A 13,085-nucleotide genomic window follows, 5' to 3' on the forward strand; every position below is an offset into this window, starting at 1 on the left:
CTTATCTCCAATAAACCACTCAGAAAACCAGAAGTAGCACTGTGGCTCAAGTGGTAGAGTGCTAGCCTTGAGCTGAAGAGCTGAAGGACAGTGCCCAGGCCCAGAATTCAAGCCCTACAACCAACCAAAAAAAAAAAAAAAGCTTAGAGACAGCATCCAGGCCCTGAGTTTAAGTTGCACGACAGAAAAAAGAGAAAATTATAACCCTGTTTCATGATACCAAGAGTGGCTGTCTCTGAGCAAGTGATTTCTGGGTGCCTCTTGCCTTGTATGTTGGGTTGACAGTAAACAGCCATTCTGGTGGGGACCAGCGAGATGCCCATGTGGTAATCTGTATCTTAGCAGCTGAAGGGTTGAAGCTCAGAGAGGGTGTGTGGTCTGCCTGAGGCTCGGGTGGCAGAATACAGAGGAGGCAGCTGAGATGCCATCCTGGCCTCGCTTTTCACACATCCCGGCAGGTGAACCCAGTGTTCAGCTGGGCCTCTATAAACCTGGGATGTATGCCTCCTGACCCCTTCACCCGGAAGTGTGACCATTCACCCGGAAGTGGAAATGTGACCATTCATTGGAGCACAGCGCTTGGGATGTCTTCTCTAGCCAGGGTGCCCAGCCCCCTGCGGTCCCCAGCCACCCCCCCCTCCCACGCTGACCTCCCGTCTGGAGTGCCTGGCTTCCTCAACCTCACGTGGCTGCTGTCCGTTTGTTTCCCTCAGGTACGGCGTGGCGGTGCAGGACTTCGCTGGCAGCTGGAGAAGCGGGCTGGCTTTCCTAGCTGTGATCAAGGCCATCGACCCCAGCCTGGTGGACATGAAGCAGGCTCTGGAGGATCCCATGCGGGAAAATCTTGAGAAGGCATTTAGCATCGCCCATGATGCCCTGCACATCCCCAGGCTCCTGGAGCCAGAAGGTGAGCTGACTCCCCCCTCCCTGTCTTTTCTTTCATGATAAATGGGTCACCTTCCATTTCAGGTAGAAATTTAGAAATCAGAAAAAAAAATAATGAAGCGAGTTTTCTATCGTGTATATCCCTGTGCATCCAGTTACAACCTTTGTACAGAGTTAGCATCATCCTGTGTATGTATAACGTACACCACATTTTTACTGAACACATAAGGGTTTTACATGGCAATGATATCCTCGCTATATATTTTTCTTGGCTGTGTAATAGTCCATCTGGTAGGATGGACTGAGAGTTACTCAGCTTTTCCATACTGGCCTCCTCGAGCTTGTTTTAGAAGCGATTGCTTCTGTCTACAGCCATGCGGTGGGCGTCTCACTGAGCAGAGGCAGCGCATGTTAGAGTGACAGCGTGTCTGCGAGGTTGGCACCCCGGCACCTGGCCCATTGCTTTCCGCGTGCGTCTGTCCAGCTAGTCTGTGGTAGGATGGGGTGTGGGGCCTTCTAGACACACAGCGGGAGCCAGCAGGACCTGACTGTCCATAATGGGAGAGATTAGGACATGGGGAAGGATGGATGGGATCCTGGGGAGGAGGAGAACTAGATTCTCCACCTTGGGGTTTGGTTCCCCAGACCTCGAGAGCTCTTAGAGCCTAAATTTCCTCAAGTAGGAACGAAGAAGGAGACCCTCTCAGCAGTGTGGGGCTCCTTTGCGTCACACCCTGCGTCCCTGTTGAGGAATTGTGTGTCCCGTGGCCTGCTAACTCCCCTATCTCTCCACAGACGTCATGGTCGACACGCCGGACGAGCAGTCTGTGGTGACTTATGTGGCCCAGTTCCTAGAGCGCTTTCCAGAGCTGGAACCCGTATGTTTGCCTTTTCTTACCTTCCACTCACAAACTGGCCAGCCTCCGGACATGGCGGGGCTCGGGCTGGGCCCCCGGGTGGACGGCAGGGGCCATCACAAGCCTTGCCCCATTAGAATGTCTGGAGCCGCATAGACATGGAGCCGCATCTGACATGGCTGTTGGCTTCTTGATTCTTTAGTTAGCCAATGGAACAATTTTACCAACCTGCCGGATTCCATCAGTGGCCGTGTGAAGCTTGCTTTTGGTGTTAGAATCGCAGGCTCTTGTTGGGGCACAGTGGAAGGGACCAGACCTCTTAGAACTTGCCCTGGCACCGGCACACACACCCATGCTCAGCCCCCGGATGGCAGTGATGCAGGGAGCCAGGATGGGCTTCTCAGGTGGTTTAGCCCAAGCCAACCAGACAGAAAGGGAGGCAGAGAATCTCTGGCTGAGAATCTCTCCTCCGTCAAGGACACAGAGTACTTGATTTTGCATCCACAGTTTGTTGTTGTTGTTGTTGTTGTTGTTTTTGCCAGTCATGGGGCCTGAACTCTGGGCCTGGGCACTGTCCCTCAGCTCTTCAGCTCAAGGCTAGCGCTCTACCACTTGAGCCACAGCACCACTTCTGACTTTTTCTGCTTATGTGGTGCTGAGGAATCAAACCCAGGGTCTTGTGCATGTGAGACAAGCACTTTATTGCTGAGCCACCTTCCCAGCCCGACATCCAGTTTTTTGGGGGGGAAAAAACCCAACTTAGTGTTTTGTATTATGTATCTGGTATTTTTATATCGCTGCAGGAATGTAAAACTTTCATAATCATTTACTAAGTGGAATATTGTGGGGTTTGGGGGAGGGGGTTGGTCATGGGTCTTGAACTCTGGGCTTGGGCGCTGTCCCTCAGCTCTTCAGCTCAAGGCTAGTGTTCTACCACTTGAGCCACAGCACCACTTCCAGTTTTAAGGTAGTTTATTGGAGATGAGTCTCATAGACATTCCTGACTGGGCTGGCTTTGAACCATGGTCCTCAGATCTCAGCTTCCTGAGTAGCTAGAATTACAGGTGTGAGCCACCAGCACCCAGCTACGTGTTTGTTTTTAAGTGGCCTTTGTGTGTAGTTTTCTTTTGCTATTTTGGTGGTGCTGGGATTTGAACTCATTGCTTCACACACACTAGGGAGTTACTCTTTCATTCTACTACTTCATCCATGCCCCCAGCCCTTTGTTTACAGTTATTTATTTAAGAAAGGGTGTTTTTTTTGTCAGAGGCTGGCCTTGGATCTTGTTCCTTCTATCCCTCTTCCTAAGTATCTGGGGATTACAGTTGTGTTCTACCACTCTCAGCTTATTCTTTGAGACTGGGTCTTCTTAGCTCCCCAGCCTGGGTTCACCTTGAACCTCGATCCTTCTGTCTCTACCTCCCCAGCAGCCAGGATTACAGGAGCGAGCTGCTACCCCTCCCTCTTGTGTGAGTTTTGATCAGGGAATGTATTCAGTGGCTGTACCTGTTATTTTCTGATGTCTTGTGTTTTTCAACAGGAAGATTTTGTGGATCCCGATAAAGAAGCTCCCATTGAGTCCACCTTTGTCCGCATCAAAGAGACCCCTTCTGAACAGGAGCGCAGAATCCTCCTCCTGCCTGAGAATGGCGAGCGAGCGTGCACTGTCAACCACGAGTCTAGCCACCCACCACCTGCTAAAGTGTTTGTCTGCGAGCAGCCTGAGAGTGTGAAGGGCTTCAGCCTGGGCACCGTGTCCCACCCGGCCCATGCTGACAGCAACAACGAATTCATGCACCAGATCATTGACCAAGTCCTCCAGGATGTCCCGGGGCAGGTAGATCCCATCAACGAGCCAGCGCCAGATTCCTCCATCCTGTCCACCAGGAAGGAGAGCCGGAGAGCCACCTCCTTGCCCATCAAGAAGAGTGTCCACTTCGAGGCCGACACTTACAAGGACGCGTCCTGCAGCAACTACAACCCAGACCTCCGCTTTGAAGGGAGCCGGAGAGCCACCAAGGAGCTGCTGAAACCAGACGGGCATGTCTGCTCCGTTGGGCTGACCCAGGAGAAAAAGCCAGACCCGGAAGCCAGTCCGATCCTGGAGGCCCCCTGTGACAAAGCCCCCGGGGATGCAGCCCGGCCAGACACCCCGACCCCTCCGGCTCCAGCTCCCCAGGGCTCCCCATTTTGTAACGGCACCTTAGAAAGCCCACCCAGCTATGGTGAAGAAACGTCTCATCCACCCCTTGATGTGATCATGGCCGAGTCGTTAGAGATCAAGGTGAAGCTGTTGACGGTAGAGGCTATGAACAAGGACGATTACTTTGAAGGCATTCCATTAAAGGCTTCGAAATTTAACAGCGACCTGGTGGACTTCGCTTCCACCAGCCAGGCTTTCAGTGAGCTTCCTTCACCCCAGGACAAGACACCTGGCGAGAGAGAGGAGGAAGAGGAGGAGGAAGGGACTGACAGTTATGCTGAAAAGCTGAGGAAGAGGAGAGCTAAATCTGCCCGCATCAAGTTTGAGTCACCAGCACCCCAGGAAGACAGCCATGAGGGTGAACCCCCCGAGAACCCTGGCCTGGAAGCTCAGGACCACCATGGCGCAGCTCTGGATCAGGCCCCCGCAGATAAAAAGCCGGAGGTGTATGAAAAGGCCAAGAAGAAGTCCACGCGGCGTGGGAGTGAGGATGACACGGAAGCCGAAGCCCTTGTGGGAATCAGCGCAGAATTGCTTTCCAATCCCCCGAGTGCCAACATCAGTCTGGAGACCCTCAGGAGCCACAGCGAAGAAGGCCTGGATTTCAAGCCCTCCCCACCGCTCTCGAAGATCTCCGTCATTCCTCACGATCTCTTCTATTACCCGCACTATGAGGTACCCCTCGCGGCTGTGCTGGAAGCATACGTGGAAGGTGCGGAGGAGCTGAAGAACGAAGACGACGTAGATCTGGATGAGCCCGAAGGGTTTCTCCATGGCCTGGACTCCAGGGAGGAGGCCTACAGCTCCCAGAGCAGCTGCAGCTTCTCATCGCCTGATGAGGGCCACCCCAGCGCCAGCCGCCTCGCACCCTGTGTCACCGGGGCTGCTACCGGGGCTGCTACTGGGGCTGCTACCGGGGCTCCTACTGGAGCCACCACTGGGGCCACCCCACCCACTCCCCAAGCTCCCCACAAAGAGACCAAAGAGAGTGGCCCTGAGGACAGCCAGCAGGTACTTGATGGTGGGGCTCAAGAATCCTGGGTTGCTGGGTACTAGTGATTCACGCCTGTAATCCTAGCTACTCAGGAGGCTGAGATCTGAGGATCATGGTTTGAAGCCAGCCCAGACAGAAAAGTCCATGAGATTCTTATCTCCCATTAGCCACCTAGAAGCCAGAAGTAGTGGAGGTATGGCTCAAGTGGTAGAGCACTGGCCTTGAGCGAAAAAGCCAGGCAAGAGTATGAGGCCTCTCTCTGTCTCTCTGTCTCTGTCTCTGTCTCTGTCTCTCTCTCCTTTCTCTCTCTCCTGGGGAAATCCCTCTTGATAAGACAGGGCTGAAGGGCTGGGAATTTGGCTCAGTGGTAGAGTGCTTGCCTAGCATGCATGAAGCCCTGGGTTTGATTCCTCAGTACCACATACACAGAAAAAAGCCGGATGTGGTGTTGTAGCTCAAGTGGTGGAGTGCTAGTCTTGAGCAAAAGAAGTTGAGGGACAGCACCCAGGCCCTGAGTTCAAGACCCAGGATTGGCAAAAAAAAAAAAGACAGAGGTGAGAAAAAGCTTTCCTCTCAGGCACCTCAAAACCCAGACTTCAGATGCCCTTTATGAGACACAGGTAACGCAGGGTGGGCTCTCAAAATAGAGCTCCTCCTGAAATGTGGCCAGATACGTCCCAGGCCCTACCTCAGTCCACAAGATGTAGCCTGTGCGGGTTGGCCAGGCACGGGAATGGTGGCTGACAGCCAGCTCACTGGCACCAGCTCACTGGCCGCAGTAATTCTGCAAGGCTTTTGTCATGCTCCACACTTCATCCTATGGCATCCAATGGCTGTGCAAACACAAGGGGCCACTCACTGTGAGCTTGAGCTGCTGGATACACACTTGTCTGCCACTTGTTTGCCCACTCCATCTATGGAGCCAGCAGTTCAAGAGGGATTGGAGAGATACATGAGGGAGTCAGGTGTGCAGGGTCCTAGAGACCAGCCTGGTGCCTGGCAGGGCCGCATAGTCCCCCTGCCCACAGTGGGTGCAGGGTGAGGCCAGGAGGGAAACACGGAGATAAATGGCTCAGGCTTCTGCATCCCAGGTGGATCAGGGAGACACAGGAAGGCAAACTCTCCATGGCTGCAGAAAAAAGGGGGCTCAAGGGTCCTTAAGAGCCACTTAAGATTTAGTTGGAAAACCGCCACAAGGGAGGTGGCTTTTTTGTGTGTGTGCTGGTTCAGGACTGCATGGGGGGAGGGGCAGGATTCTCAGGTGGAGAGGCGGGAATGGCGGCTGAGGTGGCAGGGCGGGAGGGCACAGCCACCATCTGTGGGGCAGAGAAAAGAGGGTTGGTAGTCCCACAGATCCTAGGGGTCTACCTGTCACCCCCACCACACACACACACACACACACACACACACACACACACACACACATACACACACACACGCACGCACGCACACACACACATTGTAGACTGACTTATCAGAAGCCAGGCCTGCCACACTGGTACTTCCCAAAGGAGACCCTCAGCCAGCATGGTTGGAAGGGGCCTTTGGTGAGATCAGGCCTTGCTGTCTCCAAGGTGGAGGCTGAGGACAACTGGGGTGATTGTCAAGGTTGTTCTTGGCCACTTGCCTGTGTGTGCCACCTTTGAACCCCTTAGGTTTCTCGGATTCCCACCGCCCCCCCCCCACCACAGGTAGAGCACTGGAGGGTCACCCTGTCTGGGATGTCATAGGAAGAGGGCCAGAAATGGTTGTACACATTTGTCAAGCAAGGACATTGAAGGTCAGCTGCTCAGGGGCCCATAGCTGAGTCAGTCTGGAGTTGAAACCAGAGCTTCCTGACCCTAAAGCCTGCCTTCTTCTGTGGCCTCTGAGTTCTTCACAATGGGGGTGGGGGTCATCGGGGTGAGCTGTGCTGGAGTCCATGAGCCGCCCTGGCTAGGCTGTGGTTGGAGCTCTGCTGGGCTCTGTGGCCTCTGCCAGCAGGACATTTGACTTTTCTTTGTCTGTTTTTATCTTCTAGACCCAAGACTCCACCAAGTCTGAAAACATAGCGAACCCATTAGAAACGAAAATAGCGGGCGAGTCAACCAGCAGTAAAAAGAAAGAGAAAAGAAAGCATGTGGACCATGTAGAAACCTCCTTCTTTGTAGCGCCTGGGACTGTTCGGTCCTCGGAAGACCTCGAAGATGACTCTGGAGACCACAGAGTCCCTTCCAGGTAGGGGTTCGTGACAATGGCTTTCGCCCTGGAGGTGGTGCCAGAGTAGCTCTGACCTTGGCCCTGCTACGCTTTCTGATGTGGTCAGAGTGGGCGGGGGGAGGAGTGGAGGGGAGCGGGATGATGGAGAGAAGACAAGAGTCATATGTGTCCTCATTCTCTGATGTCACAGTCACCTGACCAAACCTGGAAGGATCTGGAACTTGCCTCCCCACCCCCGCCCCCCCATCTCCCCCTGTGGGCTGGTGGGTGGGAGTCCTCAGGGAGCACCAGATGGCAGACCTAAATGGAAGCAGGTGGGAAAGGGAGATTGATAGACTTGCACTCAGCCCCCTGGTTCCAGAGCACTGTGGATTGAGCCAGGAGGAGGCAGGCGTGGTGGTCAGTAAGCATCTCGCTGACTTTGAGCGAAGGTATGACTCTCATCCCTGGAGATAGGTGTGACTCGGAAACTGGACCTGGCTCCCAGGAGGTGGGGGGCATTGGCTTGCTTGGAAGTCTGTAGCTCATGCCATGTGGGCTACTCCAAAACCACCAAAGGAGCCACCTGTGTCATGGGGAAAGTATGGAGCCACTGAGTGTCTCAAGACCCTGGTGGCCCCATCCTCACGAGTCCTCCAGTAACCACCCTTCACCATTTTCTCACCCATGTCCATGCTCACTCCAGAGGCACGGAGCTGGCACTCTGCCTCATGATGGCTGATGGGAGGGTCGGGGGCCTAGGCCATGGCCTCAAGTTCTCCCAGCTCAGGACATGCAGTGCAGAGTTTCACACTCAGGTCTGGCTGACTCCACAGTCTCCATTCTTTCTCTGGCCCCTCTTGGCCTGCAGCGGACTACACTGGTCACAAAGAGAAATGGCTGAGGTGTGTCCTGAGAGTAGGCAGAGAGGCTCCAGGTAGAAAGAGGCAGAGGAAGCGTGAGCAGAGCCCCGGTGTCTGTCTCTTCTCTGTCTTCTCTGCCTAGGCTATTGGGGGGGGGTCCCCACTGTGGAAATTGGTTGCAGCTTTGGCCTTGACTCCTGGTACCCTGGTGCCTGTCTGTGTGGGACTATTGTGTAAGCAAGACACAGAGAACCCTGACCCGGGGGAGTGGCTGCCCTGCCCACCACACGTGGGGAGGAGCCACAGTCACGTGCTCGGTTCTGCCTAAGCAAGCCCCTCCCTGGGTGATGATCAACTCAAGTCTGAGGTCTTGGTGCAGAGCAACTCCTCCTCCCTGTCTGGCTACAGGCAGTGTGATAAGGTGTCTGAAGGCGGGTGCCTCAACACTGGGGAGGGTGCAGGCAGCTTGGAGGTGTGCTCATTAATGCCAAGAAGCCATCCTGGGCCCTCTGGTGTCTACTCATCCCGCCTGCCAGCCTTCACGTCCCAATCCCACCTCCCCTCTTGGCTCCCGCCTTTTGGGAGGCTCCAGGAGCCCACGTGCTTTCTGCCCCCCTGGGCCTCTCCTTCCTGCATGCCCGAGCCAGGTACCCCAGCCTCCGCTGAGGGTCAGGAAACTCCACCTGTGCACTGCTCCAGGCTCCTTCACACTTGAGGACGATTCTCCAACTGGAACACTGTCCCCTGGCTCAGTCCTTCTCAGCCTTTGGTGTCAGCTCCACTGCCCATTCCTCCAGGCAGTCTGGGATCTCCCAAGGCTGTTTGAGCCTTCTTTCTATAGCCTGTATATCCATCCTACACTCTCCTCTGTGCCTCCTTACCACCCCTCACAGCCGTCATTCCTGTAATCATTTGTGCATAGACCTGCCTTGTGTATCACCGGCCTTACCCTGGCTGAACCAATCCTGTGAAGGCAGGGTCTGAATGGAGGGCTCTCCAACATAGCCCAGCCTTTAGCACAGCCCTGGCTGGCAGCTGGCATTCAGTGGCTACTCTCTGGGTAGAGGAATGCAGGAAGGAATGAATGCATGATGGCAGGAGATGGCCTGGGCACCTCGCCTGGTTCCTGACACACAGGAGACTCTTGATAGTCAAGATGAATGCACAGCCAGACTCATGCTAAAAGAATCAAATTTCCTGTGGAGGACAGAGAGGGAAGAGCAGGGTCCCTGCCCAGCAGGAAGCGCTGCTTTGTTAGGAAACATCACAGAAGTGTGGGAAGAAGGTGAACTCCTTTAAGGCACCGTCTCTTGGGGACAATGTTGCTTCAAGTAGATGCTGTGATTGCAGCTAGGAGCAATCAGCATATTTTGGGATTGAAGAAGACCAAATCCTGGGAATAGATGTTTGGTCAAACCCAGACCCCAGGAAGCACATACTGGAAATTAAAAATCCATCCAGAATCCAGTGCTTTCGTGTAGATGAGGGCCCACTTCATCTCCAGGTGCATTCCAACAAAGTGGGACACATTGGGTGCAAGTTTCTGGGTCTGATGTCAGTGGCTCAAGTCAGTGTAACTGCATCATGGAGCCCCGAGGAAGCCCCGGCTGGTACTAACAGGATGTGTATCTTTGTCTTTCAGGACTAGCCACAGTGATTCCAGCATTTACATTCGGCGGCACAGTAATAGGTCTTTGGAAACGGTTAGTAGGTGAATTTCTCCTCCTTTTTGGGCCCTGCTAATCAATGCCTTTCCATCCTTCCTCCTCCCCAGCCTAGAGCTGAAGTGCAGCACCTGTACTTTTGGATAGAAGACAAACACATTGAAACCTTGTCATTAAGTTCAGTCCACTTGGATATCCCAGTTTCGGGCAATAAGGGATGTAAATAAAGTGTTGATTTTAAAGCCCCAAAGCCTCTTCATTATATAAATGAGCGCAAGACACCTCCCTCTACTCCCACACTTGTGCCTAGACGGACTGCATTGAGAGGGTCCTCTTGACAGTTACAAGTGTCTAGGCCCCAGATGTGTGCTTGGGAACCGCTGGCATGCCAGCACTGGTCAGGGCTTGGTGGGGGGGTGGGGGTGGGCCTGTCCCAATCACCAGTGGGTAGGAGGGTAGTGAATTTCAATTGTTTAGTGTTTTAATTTTGGAACTAGCTGTTTACAGTATCAAGAAAAGCATGGCATGTTCGGCTTTGTGTGTTTAAAATCATCTTGTTTTCTGTTTCAGAGATTTCATCTTTACTAATTGGGTTGCGGGGTTTTGTTTATAAATTTCACTGTAGGACCATTTTAGCTATGTCCAATTGAGGAATGCAGCAGATGTGGATGACAGAAGGAATCGAATGTTAAACAGGTTGGTGACTTGGGCCTGCCTACTTGGATGGTTGTCAGCTAGGCTTTGTGGGTGTCATGATTAATGATTTGGGAGAATGAAAGGGGTGGCAGGGAAAATGAATAGCAACTCAGTGTGGGGGATGGGGAAGGGGCAAGAGGGTGTGCCAGCACCTACCCACAGAGTGGGTGTGCCAGGGGTCTGGGTTTTGGAGCTTGCCGCCATATCACAGCTGCAGACTTAGGAAACATAGAGCCAGGCAGGAGAGGGGAAGTCTTGTGGTAGTTTCCTGTAGTCCCTGATGACCATGTCTCTTCTGTCCCACTGCAGGTACAATACTCAGAAGCTCACTGAGCTCATTTTACAGTTCTATGGCATCAGAGCAGACATGAAGAGGGAATGCAAACATACCAGGATATCTATGAAAGTATTTCTTACCGTTGGAGAACTAGCTGGCTGAGTTGCCGTAAAACAGCCTGTTTAGAACATAGGAAACCAGAAAAGTATCTCACATACACACAAGTTCCCGTCCCTGCCAAAATCATGTGTTGCTTAGTTTTTCCTTTCCTTCCCTTCCTTCCTTCCTCCCTCCCTCCCTTTCTTTCTTCTGCCTTCCTCTCCCTCCTTTTCTTCCTCCCATCCTTTGCCATAGACTCCAATTGGCTTGGAAGGATTTTGATTTCTGGAATTAGAGGCCCATTTCTGAATATTGCTCAGGACCCAGGAGTGTGGGCCTTAGAATTTTACCCACTCTGACTCCTTAAATAAGAACCAAGATAAAGCAAGATGCCCATGACTCCTGCCTATACTCCTAGTTACTCATGAGACAGATCTGAGGATTGTGGTTTGAAGCCTGGGCAGGACCATGAGCCTCTCATCTCCAATTAACTACCAAAGGATTACACTTGGAGCTGTGGCCTAAGTGGTAGAGCACCAGCCTTGGGTAAAAGGGGCAGCACCCAGACCCTGAGTTCAAGCCCCAGGACTGGCACACAAAAAAGAAGCAATATAACTTTCCTTCCCTGCTCCAAATGCAAGTGAAAATTCAAGTTTTCAGCTAAGCAGGACATAATTTTTGGCAAATCGTATGTTTAGCTTTTATGAGACATGTTGACAGTTGAACCTGTGACCTTTATCAGTGTGGGCATGTTTTCTGCACTGAGTATATATCACTTTGGAAATAAAACATGATACTACCTATAGGCATTTTTTTGGGGGGGGTCCGGTCGTGGGGCCTGAACTCTGGGCCTGGGCACTGTCCCTCAGCTTTTCAGCTCAAGGCTAGCACTCTACCACTTGAGCCACAGTGCCACTTCCAGATTTTTCTTTTTGCTTATATGGTGCTGAGGAATTGAACCCAGGGCCTCAGGCATGCAAGGCAAGCGCTCTACCACTGAGCCACCTTCCCAGCCCCCTAAAGGCATTTTTTAAGACAGGAAAGTCGTATTGGTTGGCTGGTACATGCGTGTATTCCTCTATTTGTAGATAGTGGCAAATGCTGAAGCCCCCTTCTCACCCCTCAGTGGGCAGGAGATGGTTCAGGGAGAGTGTGGTCCAGAAGTTGGCCCTAAGATGCTAACACTCCAGGCTTTGCTACAGTAGTCCCTCCCCTTTCTCTTCCCCCTCCCCCTTTCTCCTCTTAGACTTTTGGGTCTGAGGTTGGTTTCCCACCCTACCCCATTCCAAACTCTTCAGCCAGCACTCTTGTTACCTACCAAGGCAAAAGCAAAAATATCCTTTTAAAGTCAGGTGCTTCCTGTGAAATATAAGGTAAATCGGCCCAATTCACATAGACCAGACCGGAAAGGATGGCTCTGTTTCCAGTGGCTGTTTTGAAATGTGCCTTACCTGTCATTGGGGTGCTCTGTGTTCCTCCCAATGGCTTGCAAAGTACTCTCCATGATCCCAGGATGACTGAGAGCTCTCAGGGCCTAATTTCTCCTTATGGTGAGCTTTGGGTTATAAAGGGGGCGTCCTTGGGGACTGACTCAGGTGCCGTGAATGTCAGGATGCCCCATCTCTGCAATGGGGCTGGCAGCTTGTGCTGCTCCTCAGCCTAAGATGGCCTGGGGCTAGGGAGGTGGGGGGAGGCCTCTTTTCCTCCCCCCAGTGCATCATGGGAAGCTCTCCACTCTGCAGGTGGGATGTGGGCGGAGCTGTCCAGTGGTGCAGGGTATGGTCCACTGTCCATCTGTGGACCATGCTGGTAACTGCAGTGTCTGTCTTTCCTTCCTCTCTGCAGGAAGGCCAACCACTCTGGAGAAGCCATGCTGCAGGGGAGCCAGAGCCCGCAGAGTGACTCTCTGACCCAGCTTGTCCAGCAGCCAGATGTGATGTATTTCATTCTCTTCCTCTGGCTCCTGGTTTACTGCCTGCTGCTCTTCCCACAGCTTGATATGAACCGGCTCTGATGTGCGTGTCTGGAGAATAAAAAGACAGGACCCCAAGCAGGGGTGGGGTCTTTTTTTTTAAAACTTCATTTTATTTTCTGTTCAGGGTTGTGGACAGTTGAAGCTCTCCCGGTGACCCCCCTCCACCCATCCCCTTTTGGATCTTGCTTTATCTCCATTTCCTCTTTCTCTTCCCGAAGACTGGGGAGCGTGCTTTCCTTTGTTGGCTATGTACTCTGAACTCAGGTTTGCAACTGGACCCTTAGGTGGGTTTTGCCTCTGTGTGCCTTGCTCAGTTAGGCGGTTATCATTCTTATTAATATGCAGTCTATGCTTAGATCTTAGCTCATGAACCATGTAGTTCTTGAAGGTTCTG

At 52.7% G+C, this 13,085-nt stretch overlaps 1 protein-coding gene across 2 annotated transcripts in view; it reads left to right on the plus strand.

Annotated features, from left to right (window-relative positions):
* Positions 1 to 12,766, plus strand: part of Clmn (calmin) — a 66,663-nt gene extending 53,897 nt beyond the window's left edge. Inside the window, exons 7-14 of one of the 2 annotated variants that reach the window (XM_069997642.1) lie at positions 714 to 907; positions 1,681 to 1,763; positions 3,283 to 4,956; positions 6,960 to 7,156; positions 9,623 to 9,683; positions 10,270 to 10,340; positions 10,650 to 10,746; positions 12,566 to 12,766. In XM_069997642.1, coding sequence (XP_069853743.1) covers positions 714 to 907; positions 1,681 to 1,763; positions 3,283 to 4,956; positions 6,960 to 7,156; positions 9,623 to 9,683; positions 10,270 to 10,340; positions 10,650 to 10,746; positions 12,566 to 12,730 — 2,542 coding nt within the window. In that variant the 3' untranslated portion in view covers positions 12,731 to 12,766. Of the gene's footprint in view, positions 1 to 713; positions 908 to 1,680; positions 1,764 to 3,282; positions 4,957 to 6,959; positions 7,157 to 9,622; positions 9,684 to 10,269; positions 10,341 to 10,649; positions 10,747 to 12,561 lie in introns of both variants that reach the window. The other variant, XM_069997643.1, reaches the window with a different exon arrangement.
* The last annotated feature ends 319 nt before the right edge of the window (positions 12,767 to 13,085 follow it).

Source organism: Dipodomys merriami, unplaced genomic scaffold, assembly GCF_024711535.1.
Source record: "Dipodomys merriami isolate MVZ:Mamm:240054 unplaced genomic scaffold, mDipMer1.0.p SCAF_50, whole genome shotgun sequence".
In the NCBI taxonomy this organism is placed as follows: Eukaryota; Metazoa; Chordata; class Mammalia; order Rodentia; family Heteromyidae; genus Dipodomys; species Dipodomys merriami.